Here is a 21,060-nt window from a genome sequence, read left to right as displayed (position 1 = left end):
ATATGTGATGTGAAAATAAACACACACGCACACACACACACACACACACACACACACACACACACGCACACACACACACACACACCAGAGCAAAAAGGAAGGATGAGGGTGTTTCGACGATTTTATTGCGTTTTAACACTCAAACTGCACATTTTTTAGTAATTCACAGCAAGAACTTTCCTTATGTTTAGGCACATTAGGACCGAAGTCGATGTCAGAGTTGAAGCATCTTCATATGAAATTCTAGAACAAAACAGAGTAGGTATCTCTAAAGTAAATTTTTTGATATAATTATTTATCAATTTTCGAGTACTAACAAACACACACACACACACACACACACACACACACACACACACACACACATACACATGCACTTGCATACACGTACAAACACATGCACTCAGATTCACACAACTTGCGTATTTGTCATAATTTGCAAGCATAATTACAGATCTCTAGAGAAATTCGAGCAAGATTTAATGGTATCGAAAAATATAGCATTCTGAACAGGTTTCAGACATAGTGTAACTTACAATTAAATCTAAATTGTCTGCATTACTTACTATAAAATATATACCGCTTGTACGTTATCATAACATGCAAGCATAATTGCAGATCTCCACGAAAATTCGAGCAAAATAAAACCATATTACTTCTGGAAAACATATAAGATATCGCGAACTTTGCAAGCATCATGGACCGTCAAATTAAATATTTCCGGATCTAAATTGTCTGTAGTACACACAGCTCGCTGAGACTTCTTAAATGATGTTAGTAGATGACTGTAGTTCGATCTTTGTACCACACATTAAATTCATCTAAATACTTAAAATTGGTTGAAACAAGATGCACATGAGCACTACTTCAGATTTTACGTACCGCTTAAACTGCACCACGAATTACCAGTCATACACTCACGTGTAAAACTCATCTCTAAAACCGCAAGTCCGATATTCCTATCATACTTCGCATGCACAACGGACCTTCAAAAAAAATGGTTCAAATGGCTCTGAGCACTATGGGACTTAACATATCAAGTCATCAGTCCCCTAGAACTTAGAACCACTTAAACCTAACTAACCTAAGGACATCACACACATCCATGCCCGGGGCAGGATTCGAACCTGCTACCGTAGCGGTCGCGCGGTTCCAGACTGTAGCGCCTAGAACCGCTCGGCCACAGGGCCGGCCAACGGACCTTCAAATTAAATATTTTCACATCTAAATTCTCTGTATAACTTATTAAAATACATACGGTTCACTTATTGATAACTTGAAATTCGTGTGCATTGAAGTGATAAAAGTCATGGGGGACTTCCTAATAGTGTCAGGACTCCTACTGGCCGGCGTATTGCAGCAGCTCGACGTGGCACGGACTCAACATGTTTCGCGAAATCCCCTCTGGAAATACTGAGCTATAGTCGTCTATAACAGCGAAAAGTGTTACCGGTGCAGGATTTTGTGCACAAACTGACCTCTCGATTATGTCCCATAAATGATCGATGGAATTCATGTCGAGCGATGTAGGTGGCAAAATCATTCTCTCGAATTGTCTAGAATGTCCTTCAAACCAATAGCGAACAATTGTGCTCCGGTGACATTGCACATTGTCATCCACAAAATTCCATAGTTGTGTTGGGTTGGGTTGTTTAGGGGAAGAGACCAAACAGCGAGGTCATCGATCTTTTCAGATTAGGGAAGGTCGGGAAAGGAAGGCGGCCGTGCCCTTTCAAAGGAACCATCCCGGCATTTGCCTGGAGTAGTTTAGGAAAATTACGGAAAACCTATATCAGGATGGCCTGACACAGGATTGAACCGTCGTCCTCCCGAATGCGAGTCCAGTGTGCTAACCAGTGAGCCACCTCGCTCGATCCGAAGTTGTATGTAGACATTAAGTATATGAATAGCTACAAATGGTCTCCAGGTAGCCGAACATAACCATTTTCAGTCACTGATCGATTAAGCTGGGTCAGAGAACCCAGTCCGTTCCATGTAATCACGGCCCACACCGTTATGGAACCACTACCAGCATGCACAGTACCTTGTTGACAACTTGGTTCTAGGGCTTCGCGGGGACTGCGCCACACTCGAATCCTACTGCAAGTATCAGCTCTTACCAACAGACTAGACCACTTTTTGCCAATCACCTATGGTCCAAACGGTATGGTCATGAGCCCAAGGCCGGCCGAAGTGGCCGTGCGGTTAAAGGCGCTGCAGTCTGGAACCGCAAGACCGCTACGGTCGCAGGTTCGAATCCTGCCTCGGGCATGGATGTTTGTGATGTCCTTAGGTTGGTTAGGTTTAACTAGTTCTAAGTTCTAGGGGACTAATGACCTCAGCAGTTGAGTCCCATAGTGCTCAGAGCCATTTGAACCATTTTCATGAGCCCAGGAGAAGCGCTGTAGGCAATGTCGTCTGCTAGCAAAGGCACTCATGGCGGTCGTCTGATTCCATAGCCCATTAACGCCAAATTTCGCCGTACTGTTCTAACGGATACGTTCGTCGTGCGTCCCACATTGATTTCAGCTGTAATTTCTCGCAGTGTTGCATGTCTGTTAGCGCTGACAACTCCACGCAAACGCCAGTATTCCCGTTCGTTAAGCGAAGGCCGTAGGCCACTGCCTGAAATGTTGTATTCTCGACACACTCTTGACACTGTCGATCTCGGAATATTGAATTCCCTAACGATTTCTGAAACTGAATGTTCCGTGCATCTAGCTCCAACTACCACTTCGTATTCAAAGTCTGTTAATTTCTGTCGTACGGCCCTTATCACGTTGGAAACCTCTTCAGATTACCTAAGAACAAATGACAACTCTGTCAACACACTGCTCTTTTATACCTTGTGCATGCGAGACTGCTGCCATCTGTATGTGTCCATATCTCTATCCCATGACTTTTGCCATCTCAGTGTAGAGCACTACTGTAGCTCTAACTCACAGCCTAAAGTACTTCGAGAATTCGCAAAGTGAACAGTAACAATATCACAAAAAGCAGTTTACTATGTATGTCAGAATACATTTACCATAACAATATGATCAGAATGCCTACTACTAGCACAGTACAACATGTTGCCATCTTCCACTGTTACACAGTGCAAAACTGTATTTCCTGTGTTGTTGCATCGTTAAAGTAAGCATTACACAGACACACAAGTTACTGTGGTGTACACATCAGAGAGGTGTTGATGAGGCAGATGTGGAAATTTTGTATTTTAATTTTTTAACGTACTGTACACACACATGTAATAAAAATGAATTATGAGGCAACCTGGTAGATGAGCGGATGTGGAAATGTCTGACCACCACTACCCTAAATACTGTTAGTTGAAGAGAATGATGCTCAATGCAAAATGATGGTTAGTGCTCAATGATGGACAGTCACCATTGCTTCCTGCAGCGCATTTAGACTGTCTGCATTGTAAATTTTTTAACATTCTGAATCATAAAGAAAATAGATACTACTAGGTTAGTGAAGGGTGAATGCCATTTTGTACTGCGCTAGAGGTAGGTACTGTGATCGTACTGCTACGCTAAATGCATTCCAACATGTATAGTGAGCTGTTTTTGCGATGTGTCATTGTTTACTTTTCTAATTTCAGAGTAATTTGGATGGCAAGTTAGAGCTACAGTAGTGCTCTAGATGAATTTAATGTTGTCAGCAACCGAGCTGTGTGTATTTTAATAAGTTATACAGAAAATTAAGTGTGGAAATATATAATTTGAGGGTCCATTGCGTATGCAAAGTGTGTTAGGAAATCGAACTTTCTGTTTTAGAACTGAGTTTTGGCTATAGGCTAGATTTGAAGAAGTGCTCATGTGCATGTTTGTGCAACCAAATTTGTATGAACTTAAATTAACTGAATGTATGGTACAAAGATTGAACTACTGTGAACTACTAACATGTAATCTATTTAAGTAGTGTCAAAAAGTGATCTGGATGTGTTTTTGATCACTGCTACAGACAATTTAGATGCAGAAATATTTAATTTGCAAAATCTTACATATTTCCAGAAATAATACAGTTTCATTTTGCTCAAATTTTTGTAGCAATCTGTAATTCTATATGCGTATTATGAGAAGCATGTAATCAGCATGTATCTGTTTGTGTATCAGTGTGAATGAGTGTGGATACATGTGTGTATCAAAGAGTTTATTTTTGAGATATCGATTCCATCTTCTTTGGAGACGTTCCAACACAGTCATAATCATTAATTGTGATAGACAATTAAACATAGGGAAAGATCTAATTATGTATTATGAAAAAATTTGCAGTTTGAGTTCTACACCGCAGAAAAATCGTCAAAACAACTTCTTCCTTCTTTCTTAACGTGGTATCTGCTCAGTTTGTTTGTTCTTTTGGGTTCGTTGTGTGTGTAAGTGTGTGTTTTCCCATCGCTAATTGTTTTAGATATTGGAGTTATTTAATAGTTGATTATAGGAAATACAGTCTACAAACGTTTAGCAAGCCTTGGTACCATAGCTACGGTTGATAGATGTTGCAACTTTAGTCGAAAGTTGTTATTGTACATAACACCTAGTGGGCCTGATTCATTCATAATAAAAGCAATAGCTGACAGTCAGTATCATGGGTTATATTTTTACTGTGTACAACATGATGCATTATATTTGTCCCTTGTAACATCGTGCTTGAGAATGATTTAGATGTGGAAATATTTAATTTGTGGATGTATTGTGACTTACATGAACTGTAGTCCTAATTAATCACATTCTTCCAAAAAGTCAGACTGTCTCTTGATTCGTATGCTTGATTGCTTAGTGTAGTATTTTAGCTAATATGTATTTTCTGCGTTTATAAGTCTTGTCAGGTTAGTTTTACATCAGTCTCTTATGCCTAACTTTATACACTGTTAGGTTATGTTATTAGTCAGTATCCAGGAATGTAATACTAACTTTAGAGTCGACATATACATTTTGGACACTAGTTTGACGCAAATTAGATCTGTTTTAAGTGTGTGAGGTATTTTTTGATAAATAATTCAGGTCATTTGTATACTTTTAACACAGACCAGACGACACTACATTGTAACTCTCCCTCTCTCATTTTAGTGTTGGCTAAAATATATTAGGCTCTGATTATGTATGTATGTCTGGAGGGTGGGTGGGGGGGGGGGTTGTATCTGTTTGTGCGTTTAGTAATTTTTTTGGATAAATGAGCGTAAGTGTAAAACGAACAGTCGAATTCTTTTGATCATTTCGTAAGGGTGTGTGTGTATATGTGTGTGTGTGTGTATGTGGTGTGTGTGTGTGTGTGTGTGTGTGTGTGTGTGTGTGTGAGAGAGAGAGAGAGAGAGAGAGAGAGAGAGAGAGAGAGAGAGAGAGAGAGAGACTTCGACTTCGAATTTACTGCCCAGTATCAGCTTTAACTTTTTTTAATGTCCTGCCAATTTTAAATTTTCCTGCGTCCATTTCTTATGTGATCATCAATAGGAAGGTTCATGGCTTATGATGTCACAATAATTATGTCATTAACAAAGGGCATGGCTTATTATATATGAATAAATTGCATGTACACACCCTGCACTAACTCTTGCTCTTCTCAAGATCAAGTGGGTGGAATCTTGGATTGTGGTGTCAATGTTACTGCAGTCTTCAGTAATGAGTGTAAGTGTAAAGTGTAGTAGGTAGCCATACTACTGCCACATCCTCTCACTAAGCCATGGCTCTTCACTAAGCCACAGCCTCCTCCATGCCAAAGCCTCTTACTAAGCCATGCCACCTTTCCAAGCCACACCCCTGTCCGAAGCCATGCCCCCTTCCTAAGCCACATCATCTTCCTCAGACTGGCCCTCATTTTTGGCCATGCCCCCTGCTTAAGTCACACACCCCTTCCCAAGCCACACTACCGCTTCATTAGCCACACCCTCCACTGACACACCCCTACCCTCACCTCCCCTTTCTTCACCTCCAATCACATCCCAGTATCTTAATGACCATTAAAGTGAAACAATCAGTCACAGTTCAGTATTTTACCAGCCATAGAACGGAAAAGTCAGTCTGTTTGTAGTCCCAGAAATGCCATCTTGGCCATTTTCATAAGTACGTGGCAGCAGGGTTTCCGTTCATCATCACAAGCAGTTACGAATATTCAGATAGACCCGATTAAATGGCTGATGCCATGAATGTTGTTATTCAAACATCTCTTGAAACAAAATAAAAGCTTTTATTCTCACAGAATCGTTGACATAAAGTTTCTCAGACATTTATAAATTTTACATCAATAATACAATAGTTGTTATTATTTGATTTGTTTACATTTATATTTTTTATTAAACTACCAATACAGTAAATATACTCTGACTCCATATGTTGTTGAACAACCATGAACAGAATGAAGTTCGCGCCAAAAATCAGACTTTTCCCTTTGACATAAAATGTACACTGATCAACCAGAAAATTATGACCAGCTACCTAATAGTCAGCATGTCCACCTTTGGCAAGATAACAGCGGCGATACATCGCGGCGTGGAAGCAATGTGGCCTTGGTAGGTCACTGGAGGGAGCTGGCAGGTAATTTCCGTAAATTCCGACGAGATGGAAGATGAGTTCTGACGTCACGTTCAGCCACATCCCAGACGTGTTCGATCGTGTTCAGATTTGGCGACTCACCACTGCATCTGTCGAACCACCCAATCACGCTCCTAGTCTTGTGACGTGGAGCAATATCTTGTTGTAAAATGCCAATGCCGTTGGGAAACATGATCGTCATGAAGGAGTGTAGTATGTGGTCTGTTCATGGACTTGCACGAGCTCCACTTGACCCATGGGTGCCCACGTGAATCTTCCCCAGAGCATAATGGAGCCGTTGCAAGATTGTCTCCATCCCGCAGTAGAAGTGTCAAGAAGCTGTTCCCGTGGTAGACGACGGATTCGTGCCCTTCCATCGGTACATGAAGAAAGTGTCACGATTCATCAGACCATGAAACGCTCTGCTACTGCGCCAACGTCCAGTGCCAACGGTCACGTCCCCATAGTTAGCGATGTCCTTGTGTTCAGCACACCGTGCGACGTGGTCTGTGGAGGCCATCATTATGAGTGTTAGGTGCACTGTGTGTTCAGACACACTTGTACTCTGCCCGGCTTTAAAGTCTGATGTTAGTTTCGTCAAAGTTCGAGGCCTGTCGTGTTTTACCGGTCTCCCAGCATACGACGTGTGGCACCTACAATGAGGGGTGGCCGCCCAACTCCACGACATCTGGACGTGTTTTCGCCTTTGATTCTCCACGTACTGAAGACACTCACCACAGCGCTCCTAGAACACCCAACAAGTCGCGGAGTTTCCAAAATGCCCGTGCCGAGTCTCGGGTACATCACAATCCGCTTTCGGTCAGGCGCAGATAGATGGCGCATCTTCCCCTTCTACACACGGACAGCACGTTCCCTGATAACATATGCACCGTGCGTGTGTCTGTCTAGCGGTCAATTCACACCAGGTGACGCTGCTATCGCCTGGACGGGTTTATGTCGATAGTGGGTCGGCTGTCGTAATGTTCTGGCTGATCACTGTATGTCGTCATCGGTGTATGCTTCGATACCGATCACATAATGCTCTTTCGAAAAATTAAGTTTTTCTTATTAAATGAATGACTGGTCAGTGCCCTGCCTCATGTATAAGCTATAGTGACAGGCTACAACAACAAGACTTTTTAGTAGGGAACTGTCATCTTGATGGTGCACACCGCCTGGGTCGAAGATAAATCGCCGCTGCCGTTGCTGTTCACAGTAAAATGAAGTGTACTTAAAGAATAGACATTGTTTCAGGTTATAAGAGGTACAGCAGTTTATTCTGGGGTTTAATTTAGATTTAGCATTTTACAAATTATTTTTAATTTACGCTCATTTTATTCGTCTGAGATATCACTCCTGGTCACTGTGACGTACGTACACTTTGGCTGAGATGTGGCATGTGCTCACGGCACTGGATGTGTGTGTTGCAGGTGCGAGGCCCGGCATGCTGGACTACATGATCTGGCCGTGGGCGGAGCGCATGGAAGCGCTGCGCGCGATGCACCCCGACGTCAAGCTGCCGCTGCAGGACTTCCCCAGACTCGTGAGTCTATTCTGATTGTCTCGTTCATCACTCATTGTCGTAATGACCACGAGAAGGCTATTCTTATTACTATGCCTTACTCAACCTCGATAAAAAGCCCTAAGACACGAGAGATGTGCGACACGTAATTTAGATAGAGAGTCGGAACGTGAAATCCACATTGCTGATCAATAATTTTCGATTTTGCAGTGCCCTCCAACACGCGAACTGATCTTTTTGCTCTTAATGAACCCGAACTGAACGCGGTGCATGCTATTTTCTTTTTCTAATACTCTGTAAGGCAAACCAAATCGTACATAAAGTTTTCTATTTAAATAAATACTGCTGTATTTTCAGAATCTTTCGATACTGTTTACATTATCTTTAAGTCTTGACACTGTTCCACCAAGTCATCTTCGGGAAACCGATACAAGACGGTAAGATCAAATCACTATAGGCGTTGCTGCTATGAATGGGGATTGTTTGAGAACTCCTTGTTGCTAAAATCAACTTAATTCCATCATTTCACTTATCAGTTAGGTATAAGACGTTAGGTGATACAGAATGAGAGAGTGCTAAAGAGTGTTTTGTGGGTTGCTGATATAGAACATACAATGCGAGAGGGATGCAAACGCCTTATACAGCTGTTTTGTGATAAGTTGTTCCTTTTCCTACACAATCCACCGAAGTTCCTCTTTTCTTCAAGGTGCTCGCTCTATTACCCGGGATATCTATGGCTGCGGAAATGTGTCTCACATTTCCGGTAAATAATCCATCGTTCTAATATTTACAGGCAGATTTGTGAATTATTAATATAAAAATGTATTGAATGAAAAAAGTTTAGACATTAATAAAGTTGACTAACATAATAGCATTATAACTCAAATCGAAAACAATTTTAGTGATCTTACACAACTGGTGGCCTCACATCAGTTAGGATTAAACTGAAGGTAATACAAGTGATCATTAATAAATTGCATCAGACCAATGTGTGCTGAGTTCGTTTCTCAAAGCATTAACCATAAAAACCAATGAGCAAACATTATAAGTACGGTAGTATTGTTCCTTCACTAAATATGACTTGAAATATTGCACATCACTATAAACTGCAGTAAAACATTCGGAGTTCACTGGTAAAGGCAGCAGTTGTCCAGCTTCAGAGAATGTGCTGAAGCTGCTATAGTTCTCCCGTGGGGTTGGTGTGTCGAACCTGGGACTCCAGATGGCAGAGCTGAAGCTGGGACCCACCATGCCGTATTTTGTCAGGAGGCCGAGCAAGTTCAAGAGTGCCAAGGGGCAGTACAGTCGTATTCGGTAACATTTGTTTATTCAGGTAATTTACAGTACTCTATGGGTGAAGTGTAGTGTCAGTATGCCGCTCGCACGCTGTCCTGCGAGTCCAGTCATCTCAGCAGCCTCCTGGTATGTCGTCGCCGCATCAGCTGTCGTCAAGGCCGCCCCGCTGGAAGTCGGGCACGCTCTCCTGGTCGCTGTCCGCCTATGCATTGCGACTTGCGCTTCACTGCTGCCCGCGATTCCAGAGACTGCAACAGTCCCTGGTCCTCGCCGCCCTCCGCCCCGATTGGCCTGCTCTGTCCGACCTTGGGACGAAGGTGGGTGTACTGGGCCGCCGCTGCTCCCAGGACAGGACCAGACTCGAACCTGCGCCCTCCTGGATGGTGTGCCACAACTTGCCACTAGTGCTTGCCGGATGGCAACACCAACCGCCGTCTCTGGCGGTGTTGCAGCACTGCTGCGCCTCCCACACCATATGCCACGCCCGTACCCCGGTACACCAGGTGGGAAGCGAACGTGGCCTGTAGCCTCGAATTCCCACACGTCAGCTACTTACAAATTGCCAGTCTTGGCCCTGGCCTGGTGCCCTGCCTCATACATCACAATCACTTAAAGCAATGCTGCAGTTTTCTGCCTCCTTGTTGCTCCACTCAAAACAAACTGTGCGTGCAGTACTGCCATCGCAGCTCTGTGCCTGAGAGTGCCATGTTCACCTTGCTGGCCCGCTGGCTGCTGACTGTTACCACACTCTGCCAGCAGCCCAGATTTCATCGCCCAACCATGTCTTCATCGAATTTTGACAAAATTTCCCTTTCCTTCGACTAGAACTAATACTAGCCCAGCAGTTCTCGCTAGATTCGTGTATTGGCGGTGATAGTCGGAGCATTTCTTTAGTTTCTCACGGTATGTTCAGTTTGTGGAGGACTGGTGGGTTGTTCATCTGCTGAATCAGGGTGCGATACTGGCAAGGCAGTCTGGTCCAGGAGGTAATCCACTTCAGTGACCGTCGTCAGAGTCTGGTTTGTCGTAGCTGGAGTGGCCAACGGGATGACCAGTGATTGGCCAACTCCGCGTTCTCACTCGTCTCTGCATGCTTCCACACCATGAATCAAACGAATGACGCTTGTGGGTCGATTCACGCACTCTGTGTTACGTTGTTAAATTTTTATATGGTCATATTTGTTTTCCCTTGATTGACTTCTGACAGAAGTCAAACACTCATGTATTTTATGAACGTTGCTTTATGGGCGTTTATTTAGTGGTTTATAGCTTAATGTACGACTCTAAGCTTCTACATTACATCGAAGAATGACTAAGGTATGAATACCCACGTTCTTGTCTTAAGTAAGTTCTTCAAATGAACCAGCAATAAAGACACAATTTAAAAAAGCTACTGTCCTATCGTAATCTCGAATACATGCACTCCAAAACATAGAAAGAGCAAAACAAAAAAAGAGAAAAAACCACGCACCACGATGGGGTAAACCGAATGGGACGGAATTCGGTAGATGTATATGTACAGACAAACAAATTATTGCATTTTCAGGAAGATTTGGTGATTAGTTCAAGAGAAAGAGCTTCACAAATTGAGCAAATCAACGCCGCGTTGGTCGATCTCTGGCCCTTATGCAAGCACTTAGTCGGCTAGGTATTGATTGATAGATTTTTTTGGATGTTCTCATGAAGGATATCGTGCCAGAATCTGTCCAACTGGCGCATTAGATCGTCAAAATCCTCTGCTGCTTGGAGGGCCGTGCCCATGATTCTCCAGTGCTCTCAGTTGGGGAGAGATCTGGCGACCCTGCTGGCCAAGGAAGTGTTTAGCAAGCACGAAGAAACACAGTAGAAATTGTCGCCGTATACGGGCGAGCATTATCTTGCTGAAATGTAAGCCCAAGATGGGTTGCGGTGAAGGGCAACAAAACTGAATGGCTCTGAGCACTATGGGACTTAACATCTGAGGTCATCAGTCCCCTCACACGCATCCATGCCCGAGGCAGGATTCGAACCTGCGACCGTACCAGCAGCTCGGTTCCGGACTGAAGCGCCTAGGTCGGCCGGAGTGGCCGATCGGTTCTAGGCGCTACAGTCTGGAACCGCGCGACCGCTATGGTCGCAGGTTCGAATCCTGCCTCGGGCATGGATGTGTGTGATGTCCTTAGGTTAGTTAGGTTTAAGTAGTTCTAAGTTCTATGGGACTGATGACCTCAGAAGTTAAGTCCCATAGTGTTCAGACCCATTTGAACCATTTGAAGCCCTAGAACCACTCGGTCACAGCGGCCGGACAGCAAAATTGATCGTAGAATATCGTCAACGAACCGCTGTGCTGTATGGGTGCCTCGAAAGACTACCAAAGTAGTCCCGCTACGAAATGAAACGATACCTCAGACCGTCACTCCTGGCTGCCGGGCTATATGTTGGGCGACGGGGGGCTGGTATCCCACCACTGCCTGGGAAGTCTCCAGACATGTATTCGGCCTGTAATCTCGTTGATTGGAGTGGAACTGTCTTCAGTGATGAGCCCCACTTCAAACTGAGACCCGATTACTAGCAAAGAGATGTCTGGGTGCGACCCAGACATCGGTGGGATATTTGCCCGATAAACAAAAGTGATGGTCTGGGGTGCCGTTTCTTTTCATAGCAGGGCAGTTTCGGCAGTCTTTTCTTGTCTTTGAGTACACGTGGAAACTAGTCTGACGAAAATAAAGCTGATTGTAAGCAAGCAGTAAGATGGTATGGCTTAAAGCACTCAAAATAAAATACAAAAATTTGAACATTTAGAGAAATTCGCTTGTAAGTACACAAAACTCTCGCCGCGACACGTATTAAACCAGTACTGTCGTATCACAAACTTCCGTTTACTCTGATGTTACCGTTGTAAATGAGATAATAACAAAGAGGTTTGCCTTGCAGATGGCGTGGGGAGCGGCCATGAAGCAGGATCCAGCGGTGAGAGCATCAATCATGAGCGTAGAAGCGCACGCAGCATTCATCATGAAATACAGGGACGGCAGCCTTGACTACGATAAGCTGTAGCAGGCACAGCGTGCCGTTTGCCAGCAGATCACTGTTTGCTGCGTCGAAACTGTATCATCTTGGAAGATGGGTTGCAGTTCTTCGACGTTCGACATTGAACTAAGTTGAATAATTTCACAGATGGACATTAACACGAAAACTGTTGAATATAGTTTCCTTAATAAAAATATGAGAATATACACATGTAAATTAAATAAACTTATGTGGTGTTTTATTATTAAATGTGTCTTTATCTTTCGATTAGTTTTGTGTGTTCTTTTCTTTTGAGTGTGTTTAAACAGACTGACAATAAATATTTGTACCTGAGCCCAGAAGATCAACTGTGTTTTATTACCGCTTTTTAATCAGTTGCTGCTGTGATTAATTCAGAAAAAAATGTTAAGAAAATGTTAAGCATAAAGCCAGTCCAAACAACACTACTTGTTTCTAGCACAAAGCAACATACTCATGTAGTGTACCGTTAACACTATATGTAGATTCCATTTGCAATTTAACGTGAAAATATCATCGACACAATTCGTACTACTGTTGCCTAAGAAACAGAGCCTGTTACAGCAAAGAAACCAACAAACACCGCAAACTACATAATACATATGCACACTATTTTGTAACGACATTGAAACCTGTTCTAGTTAAGGGAAGGCAGGATTCGGTTACGATTGTGGACGGGGCCGTAATCAGTTACTATTGGTTGCCTTTTACAGTTACACACAATTTATTTTAAAATAGTTATTACAGACTTAACAATAAATAAAATACCACACGTTATTAATGAAGGAATAAACAACTGTGTAAATAATAGTGTTTTCAGTGTGTTACAAATTAGCAACACCGTAAAATACAGACACAGATAATTTTTAAGAAAAAGAAGCTACTGTGATGACAGCTGAAGGCCTTACACGCCAAGAATGGCAATAAATTAAGAATGTTTAAGAACTCGCTGCAATTAAAAACCCCTTGTTGTTGTTGTGGTCTTCAGTCCTGAGACTGGTTTGATGCAGCTCTCCATGCTACTCTATCCTGTGTAAGCTTCTTCATCTCCCAGTACCTACTGCAACCTACATCCTTCTGAATCTGCTTAGTGTATTGATCTCTTGGTCTCCCTCTACGATTTTTACCCTCCACGCTGCCCTCCAATGCTAAACTTGTGATCCCTTGATGCCTCAAAACATGTCCTACCAACCGATCCCTTCTTCTAGTCAAGTTGTGCCACAAACTTCTCTTCTCCCCAATCCTATTCAATACCTCCTCATTAGTTACGTGATCTACCCACCTTATCTTCAGCATTCTTCTGTAGCACCACATTTCGAAAGCTTCTATTCTCTTCTTGTCCAAACTAGTTATCGTCCATGTTTCACTTCCATACATGGCTACACTCCATACAAATACTTTCAGAAACGACTTCCTGACACTTAAATCTATACTCGATGTTAACAAATTTCTCTTCTTCAGAAACGATTTCCTTGCCATTGCCAGTCTACAATTTATATCCTCTCTACTTCGACCATCATCAGCTATTTTACAACTTACAGGTACTGAAATATTAAAAAGGTAAGTGGCCACAAACACAGCAGAAGGTATCAGACGCCGGAATCGCACTAAATAAGGTTTTAAAGGCTTACTGCTAAAAAACAAATATCAAATTATTTTTTTAAGCAAATGACCACAATCATGGCTGAAGGTCTTACACACCAAGAATGGCAATTATATAAAAAATTTAGAAACCTGCTGTAGAACAGCAAATACAAGCAAAGGTTAATTAAAAGAGACAAGCAACTGAGCACCCAACGGGTGAAATAAGATCATGGTAACCTTTTAACACAACCCTTACACTGCTAGATTTATTCCAGAAGGCGACCGGATCTATTAACTAGACATACATAACCTTTAATGTAGGCATTACAAGGTATGGTAATAAATAATACAATAATAAAATACAAGGACCTGTCACAGATGGTGCTCCAGGAATCGACCTCTGAGAAGGTCCAGCAACAAACACTTCCGCGAGCGTTGAGATAAGCAGCTAAGAGTTGCCTTCACTTCACAAGATGGTAACTCAGACTAGTGGCAGACTAACGAATGTCTAATGATAATCTTGCTGAAGCTATCTGACGTCCAATGAACCAAATGCAAGAACGGAATAACACGCCCCCAGAATACTGTGCTTAGAGCGCCCGGCACGAGAATGGAATCACTACCACCAGAGTAGAAGAATCACAAACGGCCTACCATCAAGAAAGCTGTCAAAACTGCATGCCTTACCTGACAGCAGCGGCACGGCGAGGAAGCGTACACTGTCATTACAGACACTAACCCCTAGGGCAGGTAATTGGGGCGTTAGCGGCCATCAGGCAGGAAAAATACCGCTACCGCTGGTTGAACTTAACAAATTGTAACAAGCTGAATGCAGTAAATAGTACTAAGAGGTCGAGTAAAGCTAATCAAATCCGCTTTCCCCAAGCACTCCACTCGCTGCTCCTCGCCTCTGCGATACTACTAGCAGCAATATGAACCCAAGTCACAGGAGAATCGCGACATGTCTCAGTGGTGGAGGTTTCTCTACTTGAATTGAAATGCACTCATCTTAAAGCCTGCAGGATCTGGTTTACGGCGAGGTCGTACACCCTCGTGACCAGAGCCCTTCCATCCGGCAATCCATGCGCAGCGCCAGCAGTCTCAGCGTGTTCTGGCACTGCGCGGACCTGGTTCCTCCTCAGTCCCCAACCGAAAAGGCCCACTCACACGACAGGAAAAAACAACGACGTCGCCCCAAAGATAGGGCAGCAGTTACTACATATCGATAACCGCCGCTGCTGCCACTAACGGACAGGCAATGCTTGCGAAACGAGTGGCGCCAGTCAAGACGAGAAGAAGTCAAACAACCGCAACCATGCCAACTAAACAACACGGTCTGGCCTCCAACAGAGGGCGGAAACCTACAAACAGCACGAACGCGAGCCGTAGCACGGCTCAACCTCCCCCTCTCAAGGAGAAACCCCGGGGGATGTGTTAGGAGACCCAATTAGCGTCCTAACCAAATCTGATTAAGGTGGACCCGGTATTGCTTATCGGTACGGTTGTTCTTAACCAGAAGATTAAATGGGCCTAAAATCTGCATAATCGTGCACAGACCCAGAAAACAGGGAGTAAACTTACCAAGGTTGCCAACACACACCTCCCTCCCAGGAAAATTACGGACACATACCTGATCTCCCGACTTACCCCTGGAGGCTCGCTGATTACGGTAATAACGACCAGCTTGTCTATTGTGGGCCCTGAGACTACTGCGTCCTGCACGATTCCAGTTTTCTTTGATGACCTGAGGGGTTATTTCCGCAAGGATTAGATCCTGAATCCCCCATAATTTTGAAAGGGGGTAATTAACAGGATAAGCAAACATCAAGGAAACCGAAGTAGCCTTCAAAGCCTCATAGCTGGCGGTATTAAAGGCAAAGCTAAGCCAAGGCAGACTAGAATCCCACTTACTGAGAGACTTCTGATGAAAGATAGTCAGTACGGATTTAAGGATCCCGCGGATAAACAGAGTGGTAGTTACGTGCTTAAAACCGCTTTAAAAACAGAAGGTCTTGAAGGGAGCTGACAGAAAGGCCGGCGCATTATCACTAAAGATTTACTTAGGAGGTCCAAAAACACTATATACGTTAGTTAAATGCGTAATGGTGGTGGCAGCAGTCGCATTACGATTCGGAAGAAGCCAGGTAACCCTTGAAAACGCGTCATCAATAACTAATACATACTGATGGCCTCTTTTGGTGCGAGGTAAGGGGCCCACATAATCAATATAGAATTTGTCCATGGGGCAAGATTCACGCTCAGAACTAAGGAACCCTTGTTGAAGAGCTTTATTCGGTTTAGCCACACGACACAACTGACACCGAGAAATCATTTCTCTAACGTCTCAGTCAATAGCTGGCTAAGCAGATGCTACTTAATCTTCTGCAAGGTCTTATAGGTTCCTAAATGCCCGCCAATCAACGAGTTGTGAAAATAATGGAAAACGGGGCGCACTAGGGTGCCTGGTAGACAGATCTTAATCTACTTGGTACGTCCCACCCTTTTACACAAAATGCCTTTCCTGATAATGTCTTCATTCAAACGCTCCCCCGCCGAAAGCCGTTTCTTAACGGGGCCCCAAGTGGGGTCCTGATTCTGATGGTCGGCGATGTCACTAAACACATGAGGAATATCGCCTAACACGACACAACTAAGACTGCCTCCCGAAACTTCTTGGGCGCCCTCACTAGATGGTTGGTCAGTAAACATACGGCTGAGGACGTCAGCGAGCACATTCTCAGAGCCTCTAATGTGCTTAACCTCGAACTGAAACACCGAAATGCGTACCGCCCACCTCGCGATATGACCAGTTTTACGCGGCCTCGCTAGCACCCAGCTTAAGGCTTGTTTGTCGGTCTCTAGCTGCGATACTCTACGTTCGAGATAAAACCGGTACTTATACAGCGCGAACAAGATAGCCAATGTCTCACATTCGTAAACGGAGTATTTAAGCTTGGCGCTGGTTAACCGACGAGGCGCGTATGCTAATGGCTGCCTTTGACCCTCGAACTCCTGGAGGAGGACTGCCGCAATTTCCGCATTAGATGCGTCGGTTTGGACAATAAATTTCTTATTAAAATCAGGCACTCCGCGAACCGGAGGATTGGCTATAGCCGCCTTAATGTGCTCTAACGCGGCCTCTTGAGCAGGGTCCCACTCAAAACACACCTCTTTTCGGTGCAATTCATTTAAAGGAGCCGTCAACTGAGCAAAATTAGGAACAAAACGCCTAAAACAATTCGCTATCCCTATGAACTTGGCAATCCCTCCCGTATCAGTGGGTGGAGGAAGGGCTCTCAAGGCCTTAGTCCACTCCTGATCAATGCGAATACTCTCGCCTGATAGTAGGTGTCCTAAGAAGGATGCCTGGTGCCTAGCTAATGTCACGTTGTTGGGTTTAACAGTCAAACCGACCCCTTCAACCTAGCAAAAACTTGCTGGATATGTTCCAAATGCTTTTGAAACGAACGACTGTAAATTACCAAATCGTCCAGGTAATTGTAAACACAGACTAATTTCAAGTCTCCAAGAATATTATCCAGCAAACGAGCATGGACGGCTGCATCAGTAGCCAAACCAAAGGTGACCCCATTAAATTCAGTTTCCAATCAGTACAAAATGCTGTAACGTGTTTACTTTCATCGGATAAGGGAATCTGATAATAGGCTTGATTCAGGGTGGGCACAGTAAACCAATTAGCCCCGGCAAACCAAGTAAAAGAGTCATGAAGATCAGGTAAAGGATCCGATCCAAGGACAGCCTTCTCATTTAGGCGACGGTAGTCAACAACAGGCCGAAAGTCTCACCCCTGATCCTTAGGGACAAGGAGTATACGGGAGGCATAAGTGACTGTAGAAGGCCTAATAACTCCCTGTTCAAGCGTTTTGGAGATCTTTCCCGTAGTATCTTCATCTTAGGCGGCGAGAGACGATATGGAGACTGCCTGATGGGAATATGGTCAGACAGACGAATATGGTAGTAAAGAACATTAGTAACCACCAGTCTATCACAGAGAAGCTCTGGGAACCTCTCCAACAAACCCACTTGTTCAGAGGCCTGCTGGGAAGGAAGATGGGTGAGGTCAAACTCTCTAACCTTAGCATCAACGACCAGAATTCCTGCATCTCGATGCACATTAAGTTTAGTACACTCACAGAACCATAAATTCTGACCAGAAGCGAACTTAAAGGAAAAGGTGTACCCTGAATAATCCAAGACAAATCCAGTTTTATGTGATAAAATCGCATCCCAAAATCAAGTCGACCAAAGACAAGGGCCACGAGAAATCCCCAAACGAGATACTCCCTCGGACCCAACCACGCAGAGGCAACACCTGCCCATTGGCAACCCGACGTCTCTGCACCAAAGAAGGGTCTTGCAAGATGACCAATTTCAAGAAACCATACCTAGCTCAACAATGAAAAGGAGCTACCAGAATCAAAAAGGGCAGAAATAGGTTCACCATCTACTCTAGAACAAATATAGGGCAGTGGGGGTGATGATCGAGCAGCAACACGGCCACAACAGGGTTTAAAGGCTCGACCCCGGGGTCGCTGCCCAGCCGGGTGGCATTTATTGACTCTGGGTGTCGGCAGCTGCATGCAAGTACGACCTAAATGCCCTGTTCGACACCACCTGAAACAATGCCGCAGTTCGCCTTTAGCAGACTCTGCTGATTTTGGTAATCCGGAGTTCCCCTCGGTGACGCCCACGGGCTGAATTTTAACTTCACGGTCTCTATCGTCCGAGAGCGGCAACGCGGATATCGCTACAATGGCGGTATGAAGTTCTTCCAAAGTGGAGGGACGATCACGGAAAACAAAATGTGACTTATCCGCTGCTCACATTCCCCTCAGGACAATTGAAACTAACTCCGGTTCTGGGAAGTCGACTAGCAAGGCTAAACAGGCAATCTCAACCCTCTCCACGTATTGTTGCAACTCCTCCCTATCTTGCTGCATCTGCCAAATATAGCGACACTCGAGCTGTTTACGAACTCCCGTGGTCAATCTTTGGATGATCACAAGCTTCCTCAAGTGCTCCAATGAAAACCCTCCTGCCATAGCCCTGGATACCACAGTCCTTAATTCGCTTCTAGTTAAAGGATACAATAGAGACAAAATTACCAGACGCGAAACACGAAATGCATCAACGTGTTGCTCAAAGCGAACCGAGAACCATAACACCTTTCTAATTTGATCGAGTAGGTCTATAGATAATTCTGTGACGTCTCGAAACAGATGGACCAGGGTATTAGGCAATTTAGCAAACGCCCTGGCTAGCCCCTCGAAGGACATAAGAGCGTTATTCCTGGGCTCGCTAGCGCACCGCCCGGAAAGTAACAAATCGTGCTGCCCCGTCCTCTTCCCATCAAGCTCTAAACATGTAACACTAAACTGCAATTTATTAACCAAGGACTACTATTCAGCAGTTGATTCCTTATAACGCTCCTCTAACTGTAATGCCCTTACATCAGATATCCAGTTGGTCAAATGCATCAACTGTGACTGCACCCTGTCTAACTGACTGCCACTAGGTTGAGTGCCCTCTAAAAAGCTGGTGTTGTCCTCAAGACCCCTAAGAGCTTTAAACAAAAACTCAACCGGCTGAAGAATGGTAGCACGCAAGCGGACTGCTAAGTCCGGAACACTACCCTCAATAGGCGTCTCATCGCCAGTTCTTAAGTTAGGTGGTCCTTCCTCAATAGGCCGATCCCGGGGCACTGCCTGACCGCCATTACAGAGTTGATAACATAAAACAGAAACAATACCAAAGGCAGAAATCGTACAACACTAACAGAGTTTAAAAAATCAAACCGACAGTAAATGAAATGGCGATTGGTTGCCTTTTACAGTTACATACATCTATTTTTAAAACAGTATTTCCAGACTCAACAATAAATTTAAAAAACCACACGTTATTAATGAAGGAATAAACAACTGTGTAAATAATAGTGTTTTCAGTGTGTTACAAATTAGCAATACCGTAAAATACAGACACAGATAATTTTTAAGAAAAACAAGCTACTGTGATGACAGCTGAAGGCTCAATAGCTCTGAGCACTATGGGACTTAACATCTATGGTCATCAGTCCCCTAGAACTTAGAACTACTTAAACCTAACTAACCTAAGGACAGCACACAACACCCAGCCATCACGAGGCAGAGAAAATCCCTGACCCCGCCGGGAATCGAACCCGGGAACCCGGGCGCGGGAAGCGAGAACGCTACCGCACGACCACGAGATGCGGGCACAGCTGGAGGCCTTACACGCCAAGAATGGCAATAAATTAAGAATGTTTAAGAACTTGCTGCAATTACAACTTACAGGTATTGAAATATTAAAAGGTAAGTGGCCACAAACACAGCAGAAGGTATCAGACGACGGAATGGCACTAAATAAGGTTTTAAAGGCTTACTCCTAAAATACAAATATCAAATTACTTTTTTAAAGCAAATGACTACAATCACGGCTGAAAGCCTTACACGCCAGGAACGGCAATTATATAAAAAATTTAGAAACCTGCTGTAGAACAGCAAATACAAGCAAAGGTTAATTAAAAGAGACAAGCAACTGAGCACCCAACGGGTGAAATAAGATCATGGTAACCTTTTAACACAACCCTTACACTGCTAGATTTATTCCAGAAGGCATCCGAATCTATTAACTAGACATACATAACCTTTAATGTAGGCATTACAAGGTATGGTAATAAATAATACAATAATAAAATACAAGGACCTGTCACAGATGGTGCTCCAGGAATCGACCTCTGAGAAGGTCCAGCAACAAACACTTCCGCGAGCGGTGAGATAAGCAGCCAAGAGTTGCCTTCACTTCACAAGATGGTAACTCAGACTAGTGGCAGACTAACGAATGTCTAATGATAATCTTGCTGAAGCTATCTGACGTCCAATGAACCAAATGCAAGAACGGAATAACACGCCCCCAGAATACTGTGCTTAGAGCGCCCGGAACGAGAAAGGAATCACTACCACCAGAGTAGAAAAATCACAAACGGCCTACCATCAAGAAAGCTGTCAAAACTACATACCTTACCTGACAGCAGCGGCACGGCGAGGAAGCGTACACTGCCTTTAC

The 21,060-nt window shown here is 43.9% G+C and overlaps 1 protein-coding gene across 1 annotated transcript in view; it reads left to right on the top strand.

Annotated features, from left to right (window-relative positions):
- LOC124614383 (pyrimidodiazepine synthase-like) overlaps positions 1-12,698 on the top strand; it is a 49,209-nt gene extending 36,511 nt beyond the window's left edge. The window contains exons 4-5 of the mRNA XM_047142938.1: positions 7,961-8,073; positions 12,262-12,698. Coding sequence (XP_046998894.1) covers positions 7,961-8,073; positions 12,262-12,384 — 236 coding nt within the window. The 3' untranslated portion in view covers positions 12,385-12,698. The remainder of the gene's footprint in view (positions 1-7,960; positions 8,074-12,261) is intronic.
- Positions 12,699-21,060: the final 8,362 nt, after the last annotated feature.

The sequence above is a fragment of the Schistocerca americana genome, chromosome 1 (genome assembly GCF_021461395.2).
Source record: "Schistocerca americana isolate TAMUIC-IGC-003095 chromosome 1, iqSchAmer2.1, whole genome shotgun sequence".
NCBI lineage: Eukaryota > Metazoa > Arthropoda > Insecta > Orthoptera > Acrididae > Schistocerca > Schistocerca americana.
Note: the sequence above shows the minus strand (reverse complement) of the source record. Positions and strands in the feature narration are given on the sequence as shown.